At 36.7% G+C, this 21,173-nt stretch overlaps 2 protein-coding genes across 2 annotated transcripts; both read left to right on the plus strand.

Moving 5' to 3' along the window:
- Nucleotides 1-1,374: 1,374 nt before the first annotated feature.
- Nucleotides 1,375-4,696, plus strand: eIF3b (eukaryotic translation initiation factor 3 subunit b). The gene is made up of 6 exons (XM_069057855.1): nt 1,375-1,548; nt 1,784-2,286; nt 2,337-2,569; nt 2,632-3,467; nt 3,522-3,824; nt 4,304-4,696. Exons 1-6 carry the CDS (start codon nt 1,413-1,415, stop codon nt 4,396-4,398), a joined length of 2,106 nt encoding a protein of 701 aa, XP_068913956.1. The 5' UTR covers nt 1,375-1,412; the 3' UTR covers nt 4,399-4,696.
- Nucleotides 4,697-13,296: 8,600 nt separating this feature from the next.
- Nucleotides 13,297-15,785, plus strand: LOC138139419 (telomerase reverse transcriptase-like). Its single transcript, XM_069059682.1, has one exon. It carries the CDS (start codon nt 13,890-13,892, stop codon nt 15,711-15,713), a length of 1,824 nt encoding a protein of 607 aa, XP_068915783.1. The 5' UTR covers nt 13,297-13,889; the 3' UTR covers nt 15,714-15,785.
- The last annotated feature ends 5,388 nt before the right edge of the window (nt 15,786-21,173 follow it).

A 21,173-nucleotide genomic window follows, 5' to 3' on the forward strand; every position in this document is an offset into this window, starting at 1 on the left:
ATAAACACTAAACATATCATTAGGAAATTTTGAGAAGGATTTTGATTGCTCAAAGAATAAATGAGCGACACTAGAATTCTGAAAAAATAAAATCTCTTGAGTTTCATCATTCTTCCTGAATCATTTTTAAACATCTACGCACCTGCGATATTAGAACCATTACTAGACTTGTTATACTTTTGTTCGCTCCAAATTCGTGAAATACAGAAATGAGAAATTACACGTCTGTGACATACATTGCTGGATAATCCAATCTAAATATTTGCATAAACTCCTATCAGAATAATTTCCTCCAGTCTGAGAATATTACAAACTGGGAAATTTTCCACGCAGTAGGTATGTTTACTCACAAAGAGAAACGTTGTCTTTACTTATCCTTCCATTTTGCTGCCTTACGCATTACAAAAATAGGTATAAAACCGCAATCTGTTAATATGCCTCAAGCATGATCTAATATTGCAACGCGATTCCAAAATATCTAGGATGTTTACCAAAAACGCTCTAAATTTACAACAGAAACAACCTTGATATTATATTGCAGTTGCTGCACCACCACACAAAATCGTTGTAAGTCAATATTTTCGGAGGAATTTTTGAATTACTCTTGGGAACACATTCGATGACGACTGGAATTATGGAAATTTTAAAAAACGAATTTTTTTTAGATAAACTTGGTGTATACAGTGTCTTACACAATATAGAAGATAAACACAGATCAATTGTAAATCATAGTAATAACGAACATAATTTTTATCAGCAAAGTTGGAGTGAATTATGTAACAAAGACAACAACTAAAAAATAATATTAAAAATAAGATAATCAGTCAGAGAGTCAGTTGGTGAGAAGTTTGTTGTATTATGAAAACAATTAGCCAATTATGAGTAATACTTATAAATATATTGTTCATAAAAGGATTACTATTTTGCATATTAAACAATACTTTTTTGTTGTTGGTGTATTTCTGGTTGTCTAAGTCATAATGAAAAAAATGAACACACATTTTAATAAATGACATGATTTTGACATTATTTTAATTTATTTGTAGTCCATTATTGAAATGAATGTAAATCTAATTTGGTTATGGAGCCTACATCAAGATTTATTTCTGGTAATGGGATGGGGCCGCACCCTAACACACTTTTATAGCAACGGTAGCATGACGACAATCGGAACATTTTATTTGCAAAAATGTAGTTCTCTGCAACAGTCGTTTATTGTAATTAGTATAGAATAATTTGTTTACGGTAATTATTGAGAAATAATTCGATTAAACAGGTTATCAAATTTGTACTACGTCAGTTTACCGCCAATTTTTTAAACCCAAAGAACCAATGAGAGTGAGTGAGTGAAAAACAGTGCGACCTGCGAGCCTGCGACCTTCTTTACCGACGTACAGTTCACGCGTGTCAAAATGGCGAAAAAGAAAGTGGACGACAAAAATAGTCTAAACGGGAATAATACGAAAAACGAGAGTGATTTATCATCGAACGACGATGAACCGAACTTTAGTGATCCCGAAGGATTCGTCGACAGCATCACCGATGAAGGTATTTCCTCTGAAAAGTCGTAACAAAATCTGCGCCCATAACCATGCTGTTACATGAATTTCGATCGCTTTTAATGCAAACAGTAGCACTCGTAGGGTCCAACAGTTGCTTATTTTCTAATTCACAACAAATTTTGTAACAAGTGGGTGGGATAATTGGGACGGTGGAGGCGTCCGAACGCTAACATATGCCCGCGCACAAAAGTGAGGTTATAATCGCGGCCACTTTGTTTTAGAACTCCTCGGTGACATTTTAAAGCAACAGCCGAAGGAGACCGATGGCGTCGAAAGCGTGATCGTCGTCGATGGAGTCCCGCAAGTCGGCCCCGACCGCATCGAGAAGCTCAAATCCGTGATCAACAAAATTTTCATAAAGTTTGGAACCATAGTCAACGAATATTATCCCGTCACCGAGACCGGACACACGAAAGGATACATCTTCCTGGAGTACTCGTCGCCGGTGAACGCCGCTGAAGCTGTCAAACTCACCAACAACTTCAAACTTGACAAGCAGCACACCTTCCAGGTGAATCTGTTCACCGACTTTAACAAGTATGAGTCGATACCTGACAAATGGGAACCACCGGAACCGTTGCCCTACGAGGGTCAAGGCGATTTGCACCACTATCTGCTCGAACCCGACGCATATGACCAGTTTGCCGTGGTTCTGGGTCAAGGACAGTCAGTACAAATTTGGCAGAACACCCAACCTGATCCTACCCTCCAAGAAGAGAGACATGTTTGTACGATTTTGTTTTTGGGGTGTTGTTATTAAGCGAGTGTTTACAGGCTTGGACGCATGCGTACATCAGGTGGTCCCCCTTAGGTACATATTTGGCTACTTTCCACAAGCAAGGTATTGCTCTATGGGTCGGCCAGAAGTTTACACAGTACAAGCGGTATGCTCACATGAATGCACAGTTTATTGATTTTTCGCCGTGTGAGAAGTATCTGGTGACGTATTCGCCGCAGGGAGACCCGCAGCATCCCGCACAGAAGGGAATCATCATCTGGGATATCAGGTAAATTCGCCTGGCCTGAATGCTGTGACTCGCAGCGTAATAAAATTATACGAAATCTTCAGGACCGGTCAAGAGAAGCGCTCTTTTAACCCTGAGGGTCCTTCTTCGTGGCCGATCTTCCGCTGGTCCCACGACGACAAGTACTTCGGTCGCGTCGGCAACGACGTACTATCCATCTACGAAACGCCCTCTTTCGGTCTGCTCGAGAAGAAGTCGATCAAGATCGGCGGCATCCGAGACTTCAACTGGTCCCCTACCGATAACGTGGTGGCCTACTGGGTCGCCGAAGACAAGGACGTCCCGGCCAGCGTCACCCTCCTCGAAATACCCAACCGGAACGAGATCCGAAAGAAGAACCTGTTCAACGTGGCCGACTGCAAGATCCACTGGCAGAAGTCCGGCGACTACCTTTGCGTCAAGGTCGATAGGTATTCGAAGGTGCGCAAGGAGAAGAACGAGACCAAGTATTCCGGCATGTACTGCAACTTCGAGATCTTCCACATGAGGGAGAAACAAATCCCGGTGGACAGCGTCGAGAGCAAGGAGCCCATCCAGGCGTTCGCGTGGGAGCCGGTGGGGTCGAAGTTCGCTGTCATTCACGGCGAATCGCCCAACATCAACGTCAGCTTCTACGAGGTGAGAGTGGGACAGGCGCCCATCCTGTTGAAGAAGTTCGAGAAGAGGGCTTGCAACCACCTGTTCTGGTCGCCCGGAGGTCAATTCATCGTGTTGGCAGGGCTGGGGTCTAACGGCGGAGGCTCGCTGGAGTTCGTGGACACGCACGAGTTCCTGGTGATGAACACTACGGATCATTTCCAAATGTCGGACGTGGAGTGGGACCCCACGGGGAGGTACGTCACCACGGCGGTCTCCTACTGGAAGACCAAAGTGGACACTGGTAAGGCGAAGAGTTGACGAGAAGCGGGCATCGCTGACTGTTCCGTTTTTTAAGGTTATTGGATCTGGTCCTTCCAAGGAAAGATCTTGAAACGAATCAACTTGGAAAAGTTTGCGCAGTTATTGTGGCGACCGCGTTCTTCTACTCTATTGTCTGAAGACAGGCAGAAGGAGATCAAGAAGAACCTGAAGAAGTATTATCCGCAGTTCGAGAGCAAAGACAGGATGAGACAGTCGAAGGCTTCAAAGGAGCTGATCGAGAAACGGGCTGCTCTGATGAAGGAATTCAACGAGTACAGGAGTAAACGGATCAAGGATTATAGCGAAAACAAACAAAGAAGGCTTCAGCTTAGAAATAGTGAGTAATTTTTTCAACGACTTGGTAAACGTAGTCATAAGAGTGGTCGAAACGTGTTCATAATTTTTTTTATAACGAGCAAGTCAAATTTTTTTGCGCTCAGAATTATTCAATCAAAATGTTAATTGCATAAGATTTTTTTTCTCCTACCCCTGATTTTTTGCTAACACGCTGATAAGATAGCGTGTGTAGTTATACGCTCAGGGGAAAGTAAGACATGCCCTCGAGTAGAAAGACTGCTTCGAAAGTAGTCCGTCGGGGCATGTTACAAGAGAATCGAAATTTGTTGAGTGGAGTACGTTGTGCCAAAATTTTTCGTGTCGCTGATTGAAGCATCAAATTGAAAATTGAATTTGACTTCTTGAGGTTGTGTAAAACAAAATTCGATTCGAAGATTGACTCGTACGGATGTACTGTCAAATATAGTGTGTTTCTGTTTATCAAAATAAATTACTAAGATTCCACTACACTTTTTGCAGATATTGACACCGACGAATTAGATGCCGATCCGCAGAACGTAGAAGAAGAAATCGTAGAGTTCTTTATCAAAGAAGAAATAACCACTCTGGACTAGACAGTTGAGGTTAAAGTGTTGTGTGAATCAGTCACACAGGAATTTGTGATTGTGAATTCGACAAACAGCCTTACATAAGATAGAAAAAACACGATCCGTGGTTTTTGGTGTTTTTATAACTTACGTTCTTGTTCAACTCCCGAGTCGAACAGTCGGCTTGCCTCGTTGTATTTTTTTTATTATTACTATTATCACCATTTTATTAGGTCGATCAGTTTTTTAACCTGTCTACATAATGTACAATACTAATCTCAGCTGTCTGTTGGCTATTTGGAAAATAAATTTTCTAAGACACCGACTCGACATTCTACCTGCGCCAGTAGCGCCACCTGTCAATTTCAAGATCGCGCTTGTCGATTTGGGGTGTAAGGGGGCGCCAGTTGCGATTTGTCGACTAGCACGTAAATTCTCGCCAAAATTCTAGACTCGTTCGGCAGTGTTGCCGTCAGTTTTTTCGTATACAAGTCCATAAAAGTGTCAGCAGAAGCGGAGTAGTCGCTTACTATGATTTACTGGGGTGCATTGCTGACAACATAAAAGTAGTCGATAAAGTTGGCGGCAATGTGTGACGCAGGACACGTGTCAGAGAATGAAATACATAAAAGGTGGATTGGTTTTATCGCCCGTAAAGGGTACTTTTGGATAACACGATATCCTGACTTTTCAACTCGGATACTTTGTTAACGCTTTGTGTAAAATATAAATCCTTTGTAGAGCAGCGGGGTCCATTTGAGGCGAATTGTCGCTCGTGGTTTGAGTTTCACTGCCAGGTTTGGTGACAGATTTTTTTATAAAAGTGCTACAGACAATTTAAAATACAAATTCAACCATTTCTTTTTTGTTTATTTTGTTTTGATTATCTAAAATTGATTTAAAAAGCAATAACAATTCATAAGTCGCGCTTTTAAGATGGTCAGCTCTGTCACTGGACCTGAATCCCATTGAGTACGCATGGGATGAAGTAAAAAAAACAAACTGAAGGTTTTACAAAACGATGGAAGAATCATATTGTCAGTCATCGAGCAGAAGTGATATCGTAAAAAAAAAAAACATTAAACGCTCCTTTTGAATATTTATGTTTCTCAGGTCGTCGGTTGCTCCAGCAGAATTTTTTTTTCAAATCGCGGAAAGAAATCGTCGCTGTGTTGTGGAGTAGCGGTATATCCATTGTCTCATAAAGAAACAAGACAAAACTGTCTTAGATTTATGTGATAGTTCTGATAAAAGGGTAGAACAGTTTGGTAGGGGGAAACATACACTGGGGTGTTGAAACAGCAAACCTCCCACGATACTAGTTAAGATTATATGATAGGCATCAAGATTCGAAGGAGGTAGTGCGCTAGTAAGTACACCCCGGAGGAGGAATTTGAATATATTGATTAATGAAAATTGTTATTCATGTGGTGCACGCAGAAAAAGGGAAATACAATAACTCAAGAATTACTCCGTATTTTGTGCTACTCGAGATACGTAAGAAATATAAAAGCAAGTATTTTTAAAAGGTACAATCTTTCGTAAAACCATATCGGCTTGTGTACAGTTTGCAAAAAATATATTGTTTGCACGGTGTAAACTAAGGAAATCGGGGAAACACCGGGAATATTGTGAGTTAAATAAATGTGTAACGCTATCAAAATAAAAACAACATACATAATTGTATTATTCAGGTGGATCGATAATGATATACTCCAAGATGAAAATTTAAAATTTTTATTGTGTTGCATACAGGTGTCCCCAAAAAATAAGACGAGTCCATAGCGCCGTTGTGTATCGGAGGATTTTAATTATCTGGACACCAAATTAAATGGTTGTGAATAGGCTACAAAATGGCCGAACAAATCCACATATAGCCCCATGCCCCAAGGGCTTCAAGGCTAAACTGTCAAAATATTTTTTTTCAAATTCGCCAAGGATTCTGACAGTGTCGAACAAAAAGAAATTAACTCTGCCTCACAATAGATACGCTTTTGCTTGTTTCCTTCATAATCCATTTTTGCATGCTCACTTAATTCATTTGCAAACACAGTGTCATTTCTCGTGTGTTGTTGGAAATAAAAATAATAGCTTCGCCATTGACACTGACAATATAAGGAGAATTTAAAATAAAATATCAAGAAAGTTTCGTAACAACATAATTATTTAAACTTGTTTTCGACACTTTTCTTTAAAAATACAAAAGTGCACCAAACTGGACTTGCACCAAAAATATTCTTAATAATAATTATTACATATTAACTAATAAATTAAAAGTTTTGCTGAATGTGACTGTGTTTTATATTGACCATCTAGGTTTTTGCTTTTGGCTTACATTGGTTAAGAACACTGGGCCGTATGATTTCCCTTTCATTAAAGTTAAAGAACCTCGTTAAATTGTTTTGTCTCTGTCCAACATAGTGTTTGGCATATACTGTCACTTTGTCTAATCAATTATTTAGCTAATGAAAGGCTTAACGAATGGGAAATCATACGGCCCATTCACTTTTACTTTTTATTTAAAACAAATTGTAAAAATATTATTTGCAAATATGGAGGAACAACAGCGCGATTTATAGAGATTCGTCACAATTGATTGGTGACCAGAGAAGAGCGTTTGTTTTTTTTTCCTCCGCAGGTTCTGTTGATGGCGGCTTGGTCTTCACAAAAAAGGCGTCGATGAGAAGCAATATCCGTTCATACATTTAAATTTTTTTCTTCACCAATTAAATAATCAATGAGGGAATCAAGCATTCGTAATAATAATAATAATTGTTTTTCATTAATACTTGTACTTAGATTAATTAATTACATATTTTAAAATGAGATTATGTAAGTACCTACAAAAATTTTTAAAAGAATACTTTAAAAGAATTCAATTTGTAAATTTCCGCTTTAATTTTCTTACGTATTTTTGTAAAAAAATTCCAGGCTCCTACAATTTCCTTATTTTTTTGTCTATTTTTAAAAGCGATATTAAGACAACAAGTGTAGTTTAATAGATCGAGATTCTTAAACTATAAAACACGCGTTGTCTTCAAGATTTTTTCTAACACTAACATCTTATCAGAAATTTTAATAAATTCAGAAATTATTCGAGGTGCGTCACAATACACAAAATGCGGAGGTTGCCGTGGGTACTATGGTAATAACTAATAATATCAACAAATTTGGAAAAAAAAAACAATTTTCATCGTTGAAATGTGCCAAAACGTTCCAGAAGAAATAAGAAAAAAGGGGCAATTTGTTACCAATGAAGTCTAAAAGTGCATACGAAAAGGTGTATGTTTCGTTTCAAGGCCGGAACAAGAACATCACGGAGGTAACGGAAGATGTCATTTTGGTTTTTCTTGATATGGGGTAAGTGTGTAGAACTTCATTAAAAGTTAATTCACACTACGGCAAGAATCATTTGAAGAAAATGTAGGTAAAGATTGCCAGTTTTCGATGGCCGGGCACTTGCATTGGATGAAACAGCAGAAGTTAAAGAAGATGTTAGGAACAAGAGCACGAAGCTAATGTGACAGTTCCAATTCAATAATATTATATTATAACATAATTACATAAACATTTTTGTTTTATAATACAAAAATTTCCGATAATATTGCGGAATCTGGAAAAGTGCCCCGAATGCTTGCAGCGTTTCCACGTTGAATGGCAAGGGAAATCCTCTCGAAAAGGAATTTCTTTGATTTTGAATCGCCTGATTCCGCGATAAGTCGGTTTCCGATGACATTAATGAAATCGATGGCTTCTTTGCACCAAGGGCCTAAGGTTTCAAATGCTAAACCTTTAAACACGTAGTTTGACGAATAATTAATAATTCAATAATTGTACTTTTCACTTTTGTGGTAATTACTGTAAAAATGATGAATAAAATCTTACTTGAATAATATGTGTGAGCGTATTTTATGACTATAAGATACGTTGCTATTGACGACGTGTCTTATAGAGAAAAGCTTATTTTATGGGAAACATAAGGTGTGAGCTCAAATGCACCATGGAAACAGTATAAGATATTAGTGTTAGGAAATAGCTATTAAGACAACAAGGGTTTTATAGACGATTTAAAAATCGAGATCGTAGTTTAAATCAGAGCGACCGCAGGGAGCGAGGATTTAATAGATCGAGATTTTTTAAACTATAAAACACGCGTTGTCTTCAAGATTTTTTCTAACACTACCATCTTATCAGAAATTTTAATAAATTCAGAAATTATTCGAGGCGCGTTACAATTCACAAAATGCGGAGGTTGCCGTGGGTACTATGGTAATAATATCAACAAATTTGGAAAAAAACAATTTTCATCGTTGAAATGTGCCAAAACGTTCCAGAAGAAATAAGAAAAAAGGGGCAATTTGTTACCAATGAAGTCTAAAAGTGCATACGAAAAGGTGTATGTTTCGTTTCAAGGCCGGAACAATAAAAAAAAGCATCACGGAGGTAACGGAAGATGTCATTTTGGCTTTTCTTGATATGGGGTAAGCGTGTAGAACTTCATTAAAAGTTAATTCACACTACGGCAAGAATCATTTGAAGAAAATGTAAAGATTGCCATTTTCGATGGCCGGGCACTTGCATTGGATGAAACAGCAGAAGTTAAAGAAGAAGATGTTATAAACAAGAGCACGAAGCTAATATGGCAATTCCAATTCAATAATTGTATGTACTTTTCACTTTTGTGATAATTACTGTAAAAATGATGAATAAAATGTTACTTGAATGATGTGTGTGAGCGTATTTTATGGCTCTATAAGATACGTTGCTATTGACGACGTGTCTTATAGAGACAAGCGTATTTTATGGGAAACATAAGGTGTGAGCTCAAATGCACCATGGAAACAGTATAAGATATTAGTGTTAGAAAAAAAAATAAAAATGGAACGTGAATGGAAATTCCAAATTTTTGTTTGTTACATTTCAATAAAACAATTTATTAATCTGGAGACACAGATTTAAAAGTCATAAAGGAATTTCAAAATTTAGCACCAGGTATTAAAATTTGTGACCGAGGAAGTTTATCTCTTTTAGGCTCTCCAATCTTTGACCAAGGCTTCAAAAACACTGTCGAAAAAACTATTATTACAGTTGAAAATCTTTTAAATAAAGCTGAATTTCTTAGCAGATACGTGGCTTATACCTTAATCAAGAACTGTCTTTTCATACCAAAATTTAATTTTTTATTAAGAACAACTCCTTTTTGGAAATTTTCTAATTACGTTAATTCCATTGATTCTTCTTTAAAGTCTTCTTTAGAAAAAATACTTAATTTACGTTTAACTGATTTACAATGGTGTCAGTCCACTTTACCGATTAGATTTGGTGGACTGGGAATTCGCCGCATTTCCGATATTTGCCTCCCTGCTTTCCTATCTTCAGTTCATGGTGTTAAAAAGCTTGTTTCTCAATTACTAAATTCAAAGGATAATGAGCTTATTATTCACCATTATGATGAAGCTTTAGCAGTCTGGGATGTAGAAAATGAGAACGAAAGACCAACAATTCCACAATTTCAGAAGAATTGGGATAATATCAATATCAAAAGAATAATTGACAATGACTTAATCTTTAATTCATCTAGGGACTTGGCTCGTTTTAAGGCTTTGCAATGCAGAGAATCAGGATCTTGGTTACATGCAATACCTTCTCCTAATATTGGTACTCTTTTAGATAACACTTCCTTCCAAGTTTGTATTGGTTTAAGATTGGGTTGTAATCTTTGTACACCTCATATTTGCAAATGCAATGCGAAAGTTGATGAAATTGGTATTCACGGTCTAAGTTGTTCCAAAAGCAGTGGTAGATTTTCAAGACACACTGAAATTAATTCTATTATCAACCGGTCTTTGACTTCTATTCATGTTAATTCAACTTTAGAACCAAACGGACTATCTCGTGATGACGGAAAACGCCCTGATGGGATGACTTTAGTACCGTGGAATAAAGGTCAACCTTTGGTTTGGGACGTTACTGTCGTAGATACACTTGCAGACAGTTACGTATTGAAAACATCTGAAGTCTCAGGTTTTGCCGCTGAAATGGCTTGCAAACGCAAACATAACAAATATCGTTCAATTATTTCGTCAAACTATATATTTAAAGGTTTAGCCTTTGAAACCTTAGGCCCTTGGTGCAAAGAAACAATAGATTTTATTAATGTCATCGGAGACCGACTTATCGCGGAATCAGGGGATTCAAAATCTAAGAAATTCCTTTTTGAGAGGATTTCCCTTGCCATTCAACGTGGAAACGCTGCAAGCATTCGGGGCACTTTTCCAGATTCCGCATTATTATCGGAAATTTTCGCATTGTAAATTAAAAATGTTATTTTATGTTAAATTTTAATAAATCTTATTTATTAATCTCGGTTGTTTTAAGATTTAAGATTCAATCGATTAATTTAAAATTTACGTAAAGTAGACACTACATATTTTTTATTGTACAGAGTGTCTATAAAAGAACATATACAACAAGAACATATATGTACATATATCAAGAGTCCTGTGGAATTCGAATATATTTGATTTTTGCCGCTTTGTAGCATATTGTGGTACCAAATAGAAAAACAGATGTTATTGTCCATTTACTAAACTCCCGCACTGTCAAAGTGTTTGCAAGTTGCCGCACTGTCGTTCAGAGACTAGTAATTTTTACGTTAACGTTGGTGCAAAAATTAGAAATTTCAAATTTGAAGTTAAGTTTAATAAATTCTGTTTCTTTCATTCAAAATATTACTTACCTACACGAAGTGGCTGCACAAGAAGAAGATATGGAATGTAAAAGAATACTGTTAACGGCCAGAGAGAAGCAGAATATTGTTAATTATTGTTTGGAAAGAGGAGAATTAACTCCATTAATATAACCACACTTTTGTTGTTGACGTTCTTATAACTAGATTTTGTGTACAGGCAGGCAACTGAAAAGGTATGTCACCATAGGTACTATGGCGGCCAAAAAATTTTGGCCGTCACTTTCTTGACGTTCAAGTAAAGTGTAAATAAAGTAAATAAACCTTTAGGAATCGTAACCCCACTTTCGATTCTTGTCAGTTTGACAATCAATTTAAACTGTTTGAAGCTCAGATATTCCAAAAATCCGGCATGAATGAACAAAATTAGAACAATCGTACATAGATAACCTGAAGTAAACGTTCTGTGTAGTAGAAATGACAAAATAATTTTGAGTTTTGAAATTTTAGCACCCAAAAAATAACGTTCATGATGACAATAAAGTACGGATTACAATTATTTTTTTTTTGAATTGACAGACAATGACGGCCAAAATTTTTTGTCCGCTATAGTAAGTACTATCGGCGCCAACTAAATGTGAACGAATTTCTGGTGCCATAGAAACGTCTTCTGTTTTGTTCTACATTAAATAAAACTTTGTTCACTGGCGTACTATATGTATGGAAGTTAAGAAAAGATTTCTATTACCTATAACTTTCTATTACAATTTTTACAATTTTCGTCGAGTTTGGCAACAGCCCTCGCTTTTCCTATATCGGTCAAGTGTCGTGGCAGGTATATTGTTTAAAAATAAATTAAATCTGTTGACTAATTATGTTTGTGAAAATTGTCACAAATCTGTCACATTAACGCACGCCTATGATTAATGCTTCAACACACACTAGGAAAATTTGGCGTTCACATTTCGATGGCGCCGATAGTACTATGCCGGCCAAAAATATGAACGTTATTTTTTGGGTGGTAAATTTCAAAACTCAAAATTATTTTGTCATTTCTACTACACAGAAAGTTTACCTCAGGTTATCTATGTACGATTGCTCTAATTTTGTTCATTCATATCGGATTTTTGGAATATCTGAGCTTCAAACAGTTTAAATTGATTGTCAAAATGACAACAATCGAAAGTAGGGTTACGATTCCTAAATGTTTATTTACACTTTACTTGAATGTCAAGAAAGTGACGGCCAAAATTTTTTGGCCGCCATAGTACACTCCAAAGAAAATTCAAAATTTTGACACTGACAGCGCAGGAGTTTAATAAACGGATAGTATGTAACATCATTAATGACAGGTTCTTTGATTTTTACAATAAAAGCAATTACACGCCTTCGTGAGGCAGTAATCCATACTCCAACCTTTATAGGATTCAATCGGGTTTCTACGGGGCCATTATAAATGTTTGTAACAACTAGTGGGCGTAGCAGCGCACCTAAAGCATTGCGCACAGCTACCTACGAATCCTACGAATCCTACGATGGTATGGTACAATCATTTATAATGACCCCATACAAATGCATGTGGATTTTCTGAACTCCATATTCTATAGTTTTGTGCTTCTTCAAAAAAAAAACCTGATGTCTAATAATCTGCAAGCAAAGTTAAAAAATTAAATTGTTTAATTCAATTCATTATTACGAAACTGTCATCATTCAAATTGTTCAAAAACCAATTGCAGTGTTCTAAGCGCTTCTCAGAATCACCTGGTCGAAGTTCTTGAAGTTTTGTGATTTTGTGTGGATAGAAGTTCAGGTTTTTTATAACAATTTTCTGACAAGTGAAGAGTGGTACATCAGCCTGAACTGATAACTTCCTGAGGGATTTTTTTGAACTTTGTTCCATTCATTGGCGGAAATCTTCAACAATTTCTTCATTCACTGACGCTCTTCCTACATTTTTACCTTTTTCAACAGTTGCCACAAATCTATCCACAATCCTTCTAATGTGTGGAATTAAATTTGCTTCCACGATGTTGTAATTTGGAGATTTTGCGAAAAATTCTCTCCCTGGAAAGCGTTTATACATATAATAAACCCGCTCTCCATTCTGCAGGGTACTATTTCGGTAATACGACATCACAATGAATGGGTTTTGCTCTAGCGATAAAACCATTGCGGTTTACTGAAAAGATTGCTTATTACTTACTGTAAACGTACGATAATAAATGTCTTACCTTCGTTACTTCATAACTTGTTTTTGGTATTCACAGTTCACAATTTTGCGGAAAAACGTTTTACTCTTGATAAAGACTGTTGAAGAAAATCACAAGCAAAACAACTAAGACCCCAACTCACAAACTGACGCTAAGATTTGCCAGCTTCAACTATTCCACATAGTTCGGCCAAAAAAATATAGAGCCGCACAATTCCACAGGACTCTGATATACGTTCTTTTATAGACACTTTGTATAATTATCACAGTCACCGGATAAAGTTTTCCATTTTATCACTTTCTCCAAATTTTATGTGATTTTATGTATGTACATTATAAAAAAATTTAGCTAGACTGATTGGTTGAAACTTGCACTGCATTGATTCCACCATATTAAACAAGCAGAGACAAGTTCAGAGCTTTGACGCGGCTTTTAGTCCTCCCCTCTCCCCTTCAGTGTATTTGACGCATGCAACTCATCGAGTGCTTTAAACATGTACAACCATTAAACAGTTCACAACAGATTTAAAAATACTTTAGTTTTGTGTTTTTTTATGCGTAAGTCCTTAATTTTTTTATTTTACAATTTATGAAGAAAAAAAAAACAATTTCAGTCAAATAATGTATTATCGACTGTCGCTAACTACCAGACAAAAACCTCCAAGAAAAATAAATGTGCAATACGGCGACTACAATTTGGAAAAGTTAAATTGGATCTTGAACGTAATTTTAAAAAATGCGAGAGTGATAAAGAGTCAAAAGTGTAAAGACCCGGTCAAAATTTTGAAATTGTTGGATGAGGTGGTACCCAAAGACTACTTCGGTACCACGCACCATAGGAAGTTGTTCTATGCAGTAGTGAACAAGATTTTGACGCAATCTTCAGGCGAGTGCATCTACTCTAGTGTTATTGCTAAAGGATACGACTACAACTCCATTCTCTGGTTGGGCGAAATCAAAAACGAAAAAATTTGTCAACACTTGATGAAGAAGTGCAATTTATTTGTTTTGGAATGTGTGGTCAAACCCCTGATCGCATTCTACTACAAACCTGTCAAAACCATGGAGGGCCACCAGATCCAGTTCGTCCGAAGAGAAAAGTGGAACTCGTTCGAATCCAGAGCGTTCCACAAGCTGACAAAATCGAATTATTTGCTCCACAACGAAGACTGTCTCAAGAGCGGAGCCAGAGGCCTTTTGAAAATAATTCCCAAAGGTGGGTACGAAGAGTGCAACTTCAGACCTTTGATCGGTGTGTATCGGGACAACAAGAGATCTTTGTACAAGGTGATCACGTCAAAAGTCTACCAAGCTGCGAGAGAGATGAATGCTCACTTTTGCGAATCTTTGTACGACGGTTGGACGGCATTTTTGCAGAGAGCAGGAAAAGAGAGAGTTTTTGGGGTGAAGCTGGACATCAGAGATGCCTACGGAAGCGTCGACGTGGAGGTGTTGTGCAAGTTGGTCTCGGGACTGCCGCGAAGATGTCTCAGTGATGGTAACAAAGAGTTTGTGATAAGTCGAGTGAAGAACCAGTTTGTCACCTTCCGGAAACGAGTCTACCAGTGGAAGCACGGCCTCCTGCAAGGAGACCGCTTGTCCTCGTGTTTGTGCGAGTTGTACATGACTTATCTGGACAAGATCTTCCTCGATAAAGTAGATTTGGATTGTTTCATGCATCGCACCGTCGACGACTACTTCTTTTGCTCGACCGAAGCGTACAAAGTCGACAGGTTCATCAAGCTGATCAAGAGCATCCACCAAGTGAACGACAACAAAACGAGAACCAACATTGGAGAAAACCGCGATGAGGAAATCCCCTATTGTGGCAAACTCTTCAATCTGGCCACTCGACAGGTGAAGACTTTGTACAAGTTCAGCGACAAGTACGAAATCAGGCACAGGTTCAAGTTGTGGAACTGTCACAAGCCAATCCGCGAACAAGACTGGAGGGTGTTTTTGTCGCGACCTTTGTCGTTCTGTTTCAGCAACAACAGCTTCACGAAGCTGGAGCTGAATACGATTTTCAACAGTCAGAAGACGGTTTTGGAAAATTTCTTCGATGGGATGGTCTACGTGGGGTTTAAGTTTGATGCGGCGGTGATGGCGGTGAGGAGTTTGGGAGAGGATCTCAGTTTGGTGGGGACAATTCTGGAGAAAGTTGTGCTGGAGTATGCGAAGCAAGTTTGCCGGAAGATTCGCAAGTATAGGGGAAGGTATTACAGAAAGGCTGTCACGGTCAGATTGTTGAGGATTTTGGCGTACAAAGCGTTTGTTTTGGTGTTTAAGAAGAGGAATGAAGTTTACAAAGACTTGATTTGTCAGATTCAGTACATGAATAAGTTGAAATTACATTTTTGTCAGAGCAATGTAGACTGCGCGTATTTTAGAGAACTGCCAAAATGTTTCAGAGTTGTCAAGATAAATAGGAAAGCGGTTGTGTAAGTAGATCTAGTTAATTTTATTGCACAAAATGTAGTAAAAATTATATGACTTGTTTAAGAGCACTGAAAGTAGTGATACAGTTTAATTTAATATTTTATACCTACTTATAGTAAAATAGTATTGTTGTTACTTATTATTATTTTATTATCAAACTTTACCGTCGGTTTGTTGTTTCCGACCCTGATGATATCGATATCATTTAATCAGAATTTAGAATTTATTAATTTACGATAACTTGTTGCACAGCGACGAAAAAAAACTTTTAGTGTCAATTTGCAAGATTTAAGTCGCTGTGCAGGAAGACTAAGTAAATTACTCGTTAATGATTCAAAGCTCGAATGATATTTAATTAGATTATTTTATTCAGTAGTAAGAGGGCCCCTAGTGAACACAGCTACTTTTTTAAGGAAAACACCCCGATTTTCAAGAGTAAATAGAAAAACAGAAAAAATCGTGAAAACACCCCGGTTTTTATAGTATATTAAGTATAAAGAACGGTAATGACAATGTACGGATCGAAGACAATTGTATATTGTCTGAGATCCGTACATTGTCATTAACGTTCGTCATGCTTATGAGATTTTTTGCGCGATTGAATATTTATTACAAAACATTCCTAACTAGAATGCAATGCGATACGACGCCCTTCACATCGTGTTGCCACAATGTCGATTTTTGTATCGCGTTTCTAAGGCCATCTGCAAACAACTACCGCCATTGCAGTTTTTGTGCGCAAATATCGCCAGTTGTGTTGAAAAACAAGCAGTAAAATGAGTGATATTAGTGATTCCGAAAACGAAGTGGATGTTGTAGAAGAAACTTTGAATGTGGGGTGCGTCACAAATAAAGAATTTTTGAAACTAACGACCTCAACGTGTAATTAAGAAGACAAGGAAAATTTGTGGTATGAAAATTTTGATAATACTAATGTCGCGGCAAGTTCGCTAATATTATTTTATTGCAGCGGCAAGGAATGCCGACCACAAGAGCCGTGTGAGTTTCCAAAAAGTGTTAACATCTTGTCTTCAACTTCTGTCTACATAAAAATTATTATAATAATCGATTAATTTTGAATAAACTTTACTTACCGTTCTAGAACACCAAAAATTACTTACCATCGAGTTTATCGTTAGCAACGAGTAAACAGAGCTTACCATCTTGGAAACAGACGTGGTAAAGGTAAACAACCAAATGTTTTTCTATTGGGCCACTTGAGCACAAAAATGAATACGGTTTCGTCCAAGCGAATTCGCTTCGCTCATGAGTGGACTACGTCCACGAATTCACAGTCCTGTTTTATAAGGTTGACGACTTTAAAAGAAAAACAGTATTTATTATTAAATTAGGATTATATGCGATTTTACCCTGTTATAGCAATAATAGAGGATTAGCATAATTGTAGAAGTACTTATGTCAAAAATAGATGAAGACTGGTAGAGCCACCCCAGAGGCAAAGCCGAAGATGAAATTTATTTAAAATAATTATGTGAGTTGGAAAATTCGGTGTATACCCAAACGGTATACGCTCCAGAAAATGGCCAGTTTTATAGGGAATTTATTCATTTAATTGGTATGCAACCAATATTACAACCTATCTTTATTTTTATGTTGGCAATTCTGTATAGAATCTGTCAAAATTATGTCCCTTGACGGTTGTCATTTGTCTGTCAAGCTGACTTGAGTAAAAGTGTGTAACTCAAGAAATTTTCTTTGATGGTAAATTAATGATTAATAAATAAAGTTTATTACAATTTATTAAAGGATACACAACCACATTACATTTATAAACCAGAAAGTTGTTTAGAAAATGACAATTACAAATTATATTTTGATCGGACAGTTTTAACTGACATTCACATTCAGCATAACAGACCAGACATTATTATTTTAAATAAACAACAAAAGCAAGCATATCTTTTAGATATAGCTGTTCCAAATTCACACAATATAACACAGACATAGAGTGCAACAGGAACTTTAAAAATGAAAAGGGTCTTAAAATTCATAGAACAAGAATCCATGGACTAATGGGACAATCTTTTTGTGTGAATCATTTTCCTCAAAAATTGATAAAACAAGAAGGAAAAATGAAACAATCCATCAAACTCTACCTACTTCCATGGACTATGAGAAACAATCCGGATCACAAGATAGTCAACCTGATGGATCTCAACGATTACGTTGTACTCTATGTCCTGGAAAAACATTTAAGGATAACAACAGGTTGAAAATTCACGTAGATAAGTATCATGTCGATAATAATCTATCAACTTTTTCTACTTCTTCAACCGATTCAATAACAAAATTGCTAATTAATTTGAAACTTCAGTTACCAACTATTAGAAGAATTAGAAGATTGCCGAAAGCTTGTAGACATTTAGCTGCGGATAAATTAAGTTGCATTATTAATAATTGTCTTTCGACCAAATCATTATCATCCTTTGAGAATCTTTTGCTTTTTTCATATAGAGCTTTCAATGTAGCAGAGAAATCTGATAAGTCGTTGAATAAGCATATAAAAGAAAATCTTTCTAATTTTGAAGTACCTCAAATACGAACTGGTTCTAAGAAACGTACAAATTTATCATTAGCTAAGAAAGTAGAAGCAAAAGTAGCCGATTTTGATATCAGAGGAGCTGTTAAATTAATGTCCTCGGATGACTCATTAGCTTCATTCAACGAAGATGTTGCTGAAGAACTTAAAAAAAAACATCCTTCACCATCTCGCGAACTTTTTTTCCCAGACCCTTTCAAACCAGGAGACATTAGTTTAATAGTCAATGAGCAAAACGTTCGAGAAGCTATCAATTGATTTCCTGCCGGTTCTTCACCAGGTTTAGATGGCATGAGACCACAATACTTGAAAGATATCATATCTTTGTCAGCGGGTGAAGCAGGTCAGAAGGCACTAAGAGCTTTAACCAAACTGTGCAATTTTTTATTATCTGGGCAACTTCCTTCAGAAATCTGCCATTTATTGTATGGTGCGTCTTTATGTGCCCTTAACAAAAAAGATGGAGGAATTAGACCGATCGCTATCGGAAACTGTTTGCGAAGATTGACCTCAAAGCTAGCCTGTTTTCAAAGTCGAAATATTGTAAATTCGTATTTATCTCCACACCAACTTGGAGTTGCAACTAAACTAGGATGCGAAGCTGCAATTCATACCACACGAACCTTTGTTAATAACGATCAAAACCGTGGCAAAGTTCTTCTTAAATTAGATTTCAAAAATGCCTTTAACTCAGTCGAACGGGATTGTATTCTGAAAGAAGTCCAATGTCATACCCCACTTCTGTACCCTTATCTTTATCAATGCTATAGAAATCCTTCAACTTTATTTTTCGGTAATCATTTAATTTCTTCTTCTGTTGGAGCTCAGCAAGGAGATCCCTGCGGTCCCATGATTTTTAGTCTTGCCATTCAACCAATTATTTTATCTTTGGATTCTCAAATGAATATATGGTATTTAGATGATGGAACCTTAGCTGATTACCCAGAAGTAGTTTTATCCGACTTTAAGAAAGTTATAAATTTATCTCAGGAAATTGGCCTTGAATTAAACTTTAACAAATGCGAGATCTTTTGCTGTTCTGGAGAAACAGATTTAAAAGTCATAAAGGAATTTCAAAATTTAGCACCAGGCATTAAAATCTGTGACCGAGAAAGTTTATCTCTTTTAGGCTCTCCAATCTTTGACCAAGGTTTTAAAAACACCGTCGAAAAAACTATAATTACAGTTGAAAATCTTTTAAACAAAGCTGAACTCCTTAACAGACACGTGGCTTATACTTTAATCAAAAACTGTCTTTTCATACCAAAATTTAATTTTTTATTAAGAACAACTCCATTTTGGAAATTTTCTAATTATGTTAATTCAATTGATTCTTCTTTAAAGTATTGTTTAGAGAGAATACTTAATTTACGTTTAACTGATTTACAATGGCGTCAGTCCACTTTACCGATTAGATTTGGTGGTCTGGGAATTCGTCGCATTTCCGATATTTGCCTCCCTGCTTTCCTATCTTCAATTAATGGGGTTAAAAAGCTTGTTTCTTTATTACTAAACTCAAAGGATAATGAGCTTAATATTCACCATTATGATGAAGCTTTAGCAGTCTGGGGTGTAGCAAATGAGAACGAAATACCAACAATTCCACAATTTCAGAAGAATTGGGATAATATTAATATCAAAGGAATAATTGCCAATGACTTAATCTTTAATTCACTTAGAGACTTGGCTCGTTTTAAAGCTTTGCAATGCAGAGAATCAGGATCTTGGTTACATGCAATACCTTCTCCTAATATTGGTACTCTTTTAGATAACACTTCCTTCCAAGTTTGTATTGGTTTAAGATTGGGTTGTAATCTTTGTACACCTCATATTTGCAAGTGCAATGCGAAAGTTGACGAAATTGGCACCCACGGTCTAAGTTGTTTCAAAAGCAGTTGTAGATTTTCAAGACACACTGAAATTAATTCCATTATCAATCGGTCTTTAACTTCAATTCATGTGAATTCAATTTTAGAACCAAACGGACTGTCTCGGGATGACGGAAAACGCCCAGATGGGATGACTTTAGTACCGTGGATTAAAGGTCAACCTTTGGTTTGGGACGTTACTGTTGTAGATACACTTGCAGACAGTTACGTATTGAAATCATCTGAAGTCTCAGGTTTTGCCGCTGAAATGGCTTGCAAACGCAAACATAGCAAATATAGTTCAATCATTTCGTCAAACTACGTGTTTAAAGGTTTAGCATTTGAAACCTTAGGCCCTTGGTGCAAAGAAGCCATCGATTACATTAATGTCATCGGAAACCGACTTATCGCGGAATCAGGCGATTCAAAATCAAAGAAATTCCTTTTCGAGAGGATTTCCCTTGCCATTCAACGTGGAAACGCTGCAAGCATTCGGGGCACTTTTCCAGATTCCGCAATATTATCGGAAATTTTTGTATTATAAAACAAAAATGTTTATGTAATTATGTTGATAGATGCATCCCACCTCCACCCGGCGGCACGGCAATTTTGCCGGAGTACATACACTATTACGGATAATACTATCAAGTAATAGTGCAGTGCTTATCAACATAATTACCGGCGTCTCGCCTCCGCATTTTGACTTTTTTGTGTTTTATGTTCTGTGTCAATGTTAAGGAATTTCCTCACGATGTGACATGAGTCCTGTATTGAATCCGGTGATAACAAATTTACAGGGAAAACACGGTTTTTTTTGCAGAACAACCTTTTTGAATTTCAACCACCAATGTGTTCTCTAAGTCCAAAATTTTTAAATTTTTAAAAAGAGATTGCGGTACTATTCCTGTTGCTGAAATTATAAATGGTAAAATCGAAATTTTTTCTAAACACCAAAGATTTATTAATTTATTTATTAATTTTTGTATTATATGTCTGTGTTATATTGTGTGAATTTGGAACAGCTATATCTAAAAGATA

Source organism: Tenebrio molitor, chromosome 9, assembly GCF_963966145.1.
Source record: "Tenebrio molitor chromosome 9, icTenMoli1.1, whole genome shotgun sequence".
In the NCBI taxonomy this organism is placed as follows: Eukaryota; Metazoa; Arthropoda; class Insecta; order Coleoptera; family Tenebrionidae; genus Tenebrio; species Tenebrio molitor.